This window comes from Gorilla gorilla, chromosome 20 (genome assembly GCF_029281585.2).
Source record: "Gorilla gorilla gorilla isolate KB3781 chromosome 20, NHGRI_mGorGor1-v2.1_pri, whole genome shotgun sequence".
Classification (NCBI taxonomy): Eukaryota; Metazoa; Chordata; class Mammalia; order Primates; family Hominidae; genus Gorilla; species Gorilla gorilla.
Genome location: NC_073244.2, coordinates 20,824,847 through 20,832,870, shown reverse-complemented (window position 1 = coordinate 20,832,870; position 8,024 = coordinate 20,824,847). Strand labels below are relative to the sequence as shown.

The 8,024-nt window shown below is 42.5% G+C and overlaps 1 protein-coding gene across 1 annotated transcript; it reads right to left on the bottom strand.

The window, feature by feature from the left end:
- Positions 1-595: 595 nt before the first annotated feature.
- On the bottom strand, positions 596-966 carry LOC101141881 (protein kish-A-like). The gene has a single exon (XM_055371993.2). The coding sequence runs from the start codon at positions 905-907 to the stop codon at positions 689-691; it is 219 nt and encodes a 72-aa protein (XP_055227968.1). The 5' UTR covers positions 908-966; the 3' UTR covers positions 596-688.
- Between the last annotated feature and the right edge of the window lie 7,058 nt (positions 967-8,024).

Below are 8,024 nucleotides of genomic sequence, written 5' to 3'. Positions count from 1 at the left end.
TAAGTCTCTTGCCAGATGATTTTGATGCATAAACATTTTTAATTTTGATGCTGTCCTATTTATCTAATTTTGTATTTTGTCATTTGTGCTTTGGATACCATATCTAAAAGTCCACTGCCTAAACCAAGGTCAAAAAGATTTACTTCTGTTTTTTTTTCTACAAGTTTTACAGTTTTAGCTCTTACATTTAGGCCTATGATCCATGTGGAGTTGATTATTTAATGCAGTGTGAGGTAGGCGCTTAACTTCATTCTTTTTTTTTTTTTTTTACACAAATTGAGCCATTTTAATAAAAAAAGCTAGTCCAAAAAAGGGTCTCATTCTATAAAGATTAAATCATTGCCAAATCACAGTGAAACGAACTTAATTAACCAATTTTGTTTTCTACTATATGCCTTAGAGATACCTCACTAAAATTTCATATCTGATACAACAGAATAACATTTGCAGAATGTAATATTGTAGTGACAGTACTGAGGTTCATTGTTACAGACTATTAAATGGTTACATCTTAATTATTTATACAGAATATTGGTCCAATAACATTAAAATAGAGAACAGCATCTGGAAATTTATCTCATTCAATGTTCAGAGATAAAAGAGTTAAACATCCTTTCCATTATTTTCTGCAGTAAGTCCTTGTTCACAATGAAATCTGATGGCAATTAAATTCTGGCATTTTCCCCAGCTACTGTATGAAGAGGATGCTGAAGGCCATTACTATACAGCATACTTCAACATAAGGACTCTTCCGTTCACCAATTCTGGCACACTTCCAAAATATACCCAACAATCCAGTTTTATTTCTGTCCAGGAGGCTGGGTGCCAAGGATCGAATATAAGCACAGGTACATATAAGCAGCAAGATTACAGTCAATAGACTCTGAAAATTGAAAATGGCAGACATGGCGAGGCCGGCGATGCCACAGCCACATCACCCTTCCAGGCCCCAGGCAGAAGCTTAACTTCATTCTTTTGCATGCTGAAATACAGTTGTCCCAGAAACATTTCTTAAATAGACCATTCTTTCTCCCCAGTGAATTGTCTTCACATCCTTGTTGAAAATCTATAGACCATAAATGTAAGAGTTTATTTCTGTACTCTTGATTCTATTTCATGGGGCTATATGTCTAATCCTTATGCCCATACCACACTGTCTTGATTACTGTAGCTTTGTAGTAAGTTTTAAAATCAGGAAATGTGAGTCTTTAAGTTGGTTCTTCTTTTCCAAGATTCTTTGACTATTGTGAATCCTCTACCATTCCACATAAATTTTAGGGTCATCCTGTCAATTTACGCAAAAAAGTTAACCGGGCTTGTGGTAGGGACTATGTTAAATTCATCAAGTTGGGGAGTACTTCCATTTTATCAATACTAAGCCTCGCAATTCATGAACATGGGATGTCTTTCCATTTCTTTAGATCTTTAACTTCTTCCAACAATGTTTCATAATTTTCAATGTACAAGCCTTGCACTTCTTTATACAGTAGTATTTGTACATCTTCTTTCACAGGATAATTATAATGAGCAGCTAAACCAGATGATCCTGTCTCCTGGAAAATGAGGACAATATTGAGCTGTCATTCACTGAGCCAGGAGTATCTTAAAAATGCTTTTTCATGTTTGTTACAAATAACTTTTCATGGCACCATTATAAAAGAAAATTTTCAGGAAATGTTTGACACTCATTTGCTGTAGAATTTAGGTGTTCTGATCCGTAGAGCATGCTCAGCTAACTCCCATTGCAGGTAAGGTGCTATGGCCCAGTTTCACACATACTTTGGATTAAGTCCTCTGCTTCAACCTCCTTTTCTAAAAAGATCTTCCTCAAGTTGAAAATATATAACCAGGAAAACCAGCCTTAATAGACTTTCTTAAAATAGCATAAGAGAGGAAATTATTGTTCAGTCCAGGACCTTCATGTAAAGCAAACAACTGATCTCAATTGCCCAGCACTTTCCTGGTTTAGTACAAAAAGCCCCAATCCCAGAAAAACATCTCAGTTACAGGAAAACCAGGTCACCTGAGCTCCCTACCTGCATGCCCCATGTTCTTCACTCTCCTTTTCTAAAGAGTCACTAATTTAATTCATTCAACAAATATATTTTTATTACTCACCAAGTGCAGCACACAGATCAATAAAGATTCAATTCCTGCCTTTACAGAGCTTACAGATAATTTTTTAATGTTTCCTGGCTAGAGTAAAATCAGAACTCTGTAAATAGAATCTCTTCACTCTTCCATTTTATAAACTGAGCTATGGAAGTAGGCATATATTTCTACTGCACATTTTGTAAAATGTATTTATAGATAACGTTATTTCATCCTCGGCAAGATATCTAAATCCAGAGCAGTTCCACCTAAAATAATATTCCCTCTGGGCTCCCACTGACCAAATTCATACTGATTGGAACATCAAGGAAAATGACTTTAAATTATTATAACCTATTAAATAAAAAATATCCATGAGTTCATAGTGATACATAAAATACCAGCCAATAAATGTAGAAGATATGATAGAATTAGAAAATCATGATTTTTCAATATCCAGTAAATGACCACTAAAAATGTTGCATATTGGAGAACAGGGTATCCCTACAGTGCCAAAGAATCATCTCACAAATTACTGATTAATTACAAGTGCCAAAGTGTACATTTACAATGTGGAAATCTGATAGTCACTATCTGAACTCAGTCTCAGTCTTAACATTATCAATACAGGGGCAACCTGACATTATATATCTCCTGATAAGACATGAAGTCACAAAATCATGTTTGTGGCAAATAAAGAATTATTGACAAATCAGCCTAATATTAATCTAATCTAGTCTTTAGACTGAAGGCTGGCAAACTACAACATGCAGACCAAATTCACCCTGCTGCTTGTTTTTACAAATATGGTTTTATTGGAACATGGCTACACTTATTCACTGATATATTATTGACAGCTGCTTTCAACCTACAATGTCAGAGTTGAGTTGTTGTAACAGAGACTATAAGGCCACAAAACCGAAAAAAAAATTTACTATCTGACCCTTTATAGAAAAAGTTTGGTGGCCCCGTTCTTCTAGATCTAACCTTCAATCTACATGAAATACGAGGGACAGAAGAAGTTAAGTGACATGATGAGGAAACAAACTGGCAAATCCAGAACATGAGACATTCAACAAGAAAATTGACCTAGACTCTTCTAAAGTCATTATCATGAAAAAAGTGGCCAGTAGCTACTCTAGATTAAGACACAAAACCAGCAAAACAATCAAATTCATTATCAGTTTTGGTGGAAACTCTAGTTCAAATATATGGTATAAAAGATATTTTGGAGTCAAGTGGGATAATTTGACTATGCATTACATATTAAAAGTTATTGTGAAATTATTTATTCCTTTGGGTGTAATAATAGTATCATGGTTATATAAAGAACATTCTTATTCTTAGAATTTGTTGAAGAATTATTTAAGACGGAAGTGCTGGCCGGGCACGGTGGTTCACACCTGTAATCCCAGCACTTGGGGAGGCCGAGGTGGGTGGATCACCTGAGGTCAGGAGTTTGACACCAGCCTGACAAACATGGAGAAACCCTGTCTCTACTAAAAATACAAAATTAGCCAGGTGTGGTGGCACACGCCTGTAATCCCAGCTACTCAGGAGGCTGAGGCAGGAGAATCACTTGAACCCAGGAGGCGGAGGTTGCAGTGAGCTGAGATCGCGCCATTGCACTCCAGCGTAGGCAACAAGAGCAAAACTCTGCTGCAAAAAAAAAAAAAAAAAAGATGGAAGTGCCATGATGTCTGCCACTGACTACCAAATGTTTTGTATGTGTAAATGTGTGTATATAGATTGAGAGAGATGTTTTCTAGGGTGCCACTATAGTAATATTGTTCCATCTCTATGGATGATATATGAGTGTTTATTGTATCAATCTTCTGAATTTTTTCTATGTTTTAAAATTATAAATAAAAGTGTCAGGAAAGCAAATGCATTAATTAGTTCTTAATTCATTAAGGGTATACTCTCATGAATTCCTAGACATCCAGATCAAATGCTTTTTTCTCTGCACAAAGTTAATTTTGTCAATAGATGTTTTATAAAACTGTGAATATGTATGGCTACAAGGTGATGGATTTAAAATCTAAAAATTAAAAATAAAATTATTAAAACGTTAGGAAAAAATGGAGGGGATCTCTTCTTCTGCCTAGGAAATAGAAAATGAAAATGAGTATGGCTCCAAACCCAAGAATAAGAAAATCCAAATAAACTACAAAACCATTAATTTTCTTGAACCCATTATTGAACAGAGGTAATGGGACAAGAAAGTAGCCTGAAATCAAAGGAAAGACAGGAGTGTCTAAAGAGAGACCATAAGGAGTACTGGCGAACCTAAGGCAGAGCACAAAAGGAAGTTATCTGGGTGTCAATACAAGTGACTAAGAAGAATTCATCTAAATTTTTAATGAATTTAATAGCCCCAAGAGTGGTCACTGATGAAAGTATTAGAACTCTGCAGGAGTGCAAAGAATGTGGAGAGACTCTCTCTGAAATGCAGCTACATAGGGAAAAGCCACAGCTGAAGGTAGAACAACTATGAGACAAACAAACCCTCTTGCAAAGAGAGCCCTCACCCCAACACAAGACACCAAAGTAACACTCAAATAAACTGAAGCCTGGGGTTCACTGATTCCAGACAGACTTAACCTGATTCCAGACAGACTTAACCTCCCACAAAAATAGCTTAGGAGAAATAATATGAAGATGCGTTCATTTCCAGTCATAAATAATACCTCATTGTCAGCTGCCCTACACAAATTGTCCAGCATTCAATCAAAAATTATGAAACACGGGCCAGCCACGGTGGTTTACACCTGTAATCCCAGCACTTTGGGAGGCTGAGGCAGGCAGATCACCTGTCAGGAGTTCAAGACCAGCCTGGCCAACATGGCGAAACCCTGTCTCTACTAAAAATCCAAAAAATTAGACGGCGTGATGATGTGCACCTGTAGTCGCAGCTACTTGGAAGGCTGAGGCAGGAAAACTGCTTGAACCCAGGAAGTGGAGGTTGCAGTGAGCCAAGATCACACCACTGCACTCCAGCCTGGGCACAGAGTGAGACTCCGTCTCAAAAAACATTATGAAGCACAAGCAAAAGCAAGAAAACACAAACCACAGAGAAATCAGCAGAAACCAGACTTAGAAATAAACTAATAGGGAATTTAAAATAACTATAATTGGGCCAGGCGCAGTGGCTCACACCTGTAATCCCAACACTTTGGGAGGTCAAGGCAGGCGGATCACGAGATCAAGAGATCCAGACCATCCTGGCAAACATGGTGAAACCCCGTCTCTACTAAAAATACAAAAATTAGCTGGGCATGGTGGCGCGTGCCTGTAGGCCCAGCTACTCAGGAGGCTGAGGCAGGAGAGTCGCTTGAACCTGGGAGGCCGAGGTTGCAGTGAGCCAAGATCCTGCCACTGCACTTCAGCCTGGCGACAGAGAGAGACTCTGTCTCAAAAAAAAAAAAAAAAAACTATAATTAATTTTTTTTAACTCTAGTGCAATTCTAGTTTATTGCATTCTCTTATTAAAACTCCTGAACCACGGGACACCGGCTGCCACTCTGGCTGGTCCCTCCCAGCCCACAGTAGTCTCCCTCATTCTCTGACTCCCTCCAATTCCTCTCCAAGCTCTGCATTCTTCCAATTTCTCATACTTACTCTCATAGAACTCCTATTTCCTGGGCGCTCAGAATCACCAACATCCCAGCCCTAGATCCCTGAGTCCTATTCCTGGATTTCTGCAGGCCCCCGCACTGGGACCTCAATTTCGCTCCCTGCAAATGTGTTGTCTCTAACTTCCGGTATCGGAAGCAAGGATTTCCGGTTCCCACGCTCCTGTTGACAAAAACTTCCCATTTTCGTTTTTTGAGGTTGGGCAACAGCACTTTGGGAGGCCGAGGCAGGCAGAGGTCAGGAGTTAGAGACCAGCCTGGCCAACTTGAGGTCAGGAGTTCGAGACCAGCCTGGCCAACATGGTAAAACCCTGTCTCTACTAAAAATGCAAAAAATTAGCTGGGCATGGTGGCGCGCGCCTGCAATCCTAGCTACTCAGGAGTCTGAGGCAGGAGATCGCTTGAACCCAGGAGGCGGAAGTTGCAGTGAGCCAAGATCCTGCCACTGCACTCCAGCGTGGGTGACAGAGACCCTGTCTCAAAAAAAAAAAAAAAACAAGCAAACAAACAAACAATCAAAAAAAAAAAAAAAACGAGCTGACTCTGGACTCACGCAGGCCTGGTGTCTCCGATCCCAGCCTTGCCATTTTCTGGCTCTATGAACCTGGTTGAGCCGCATCGCCTTCCTGAGCCTCAGTTTCCCCATCTGTAAAACAGGGATTCACCCATTCACTGTTCCACAAATGTGCACCCAGGACCCACTGACACCAAGCGCTGCGCCCAGCTCTAACCTATATAAAGTTAAGGCAGAACACGAACATGGTTAAGTGCGTTCACCCCTCCCCCAGGCATGGAGCTGCTGAACTAGTTTTAGGAATGGGGGAATCAGAGCATGCGTGGACAGAGGGAGGACACAGAGAGGACCACCCCCACTCTTCTCAGATTCCCCTCATTTGACCAAAAAGCCCCTCTACCAGGAGGTGGGACCCCAAGCAGGGTGCCCGGGCTTGGCATCCTAATCCGGGCCAGGAACTGACCCCAGCAGCCAGACAGGGGAGGGGGCTAAAGCTTGGGTTTTCCCACCTCCGGCTTCCCGCCGCTGCAGCGCGTGGAGCCAGCGCCATCTGTGGGCCTCCAAGGGGAGGTGCGTGCGACTGCCGGGGAAGTGGATGGTCGCCCCCATTTCTCCCCGATCCGGGCGCCTCAGGCCCCCCAGGAGTTTCGGAAACAACTCTCATCTCTTAAATTATCCTCCACATCCCACTTTTCCCAGTTGTCATTTCCCAGCTAGAACTCATTGTTCATGTATTATTTATGCACATTTATTGAGCAGCTACTGTGTGTATTGAGCAAACCTAGAGCATTGCTGTAGGTTTCGAGTACAGAGAAGAAACAGAACAGGCCTGGCTCAGGCATGTAACCCCAGCCACTCAGGAGGCTGAGGCAGGAGGATCACTTGAGCCCAGGAGGTGGAGGCTGCAGTGAGCCATGAAGGCAACACCACACTCCAGCCTGGGCAACAGAGCAAGACCCTGTCTCTAAAAGTAAGAAGAGGCCAGGTGCAGTGTCTCGGCCAGGCACGGTGGTCACGCCTGTAATCCCAGCACTTTGGGAGGCCGAGGCGGGTGGATCACCTGAGATCAGCAGTTCGGGACCAGCCTGGCCAACATGGTGAAACCCCCTCTCTACTAAAAATACAAAAATTAGCCAGGCGTGGTGGCAGGCGCCTGTAATCCCAGCTACTCAGGGGGCTGAAGCAGGAGAATTGCTTGAAAACGGGGGGGGGGGGGGGGGGGGCGGCGGGGGGGGGGCGGGGGCAGAGGTTGAACCGAGATCGTGTCACTGCACTCCAGCCTGGGCGACAGAGCAAGACTCTGTCTCAAAAAACAAAATAATTAAAAGATAAAAAAAAATTCTGAGGGAAAGGTGTTCCAGGTGGCGAAAACAGCGCATGCAAAGGCCCTGAGGCTGGACTGGGCCTGGTATATTTGTTTGGGGAATAATGAGGAAGCTGCTGTGGCTGGAGTCAAGTGAATGAGGGGAAGAGAGCTGGAGGTGACAGGGCAAATCACACAGCCAAGCCTTGTGGGCCTTGGGGAAGACTGGATTTTACTGGGTGAGGTGGGAGCCATAGAGGGTTCTTGGAGAGAGGAAGAGCTTGGTCTGAACGGATTCAGGTGCTCACAGGAAGAATAGACGGCCAGACCAACAAGACAGCTGTCACAGATACAGGAAGAGATTTTATATCTCCCTGCGGTTGGTTTTGTTGCTTTTTCCCATGACTCATGGGGAGAGGAACCAGTGGGGCGAGGAGCTGGGAGGACAGGCCACCCCAGACTTCCCCTTCCCAGGAGTCGG

Coding starts and splice junctions, on each gene's coding strand:
- LOC101141881 (XM_055371993.2), bottom strand. CDS start 907: ATGTCTGCCATTTTCAATTTTCAGAGTCTATTGACTGTAATCTTGCTG.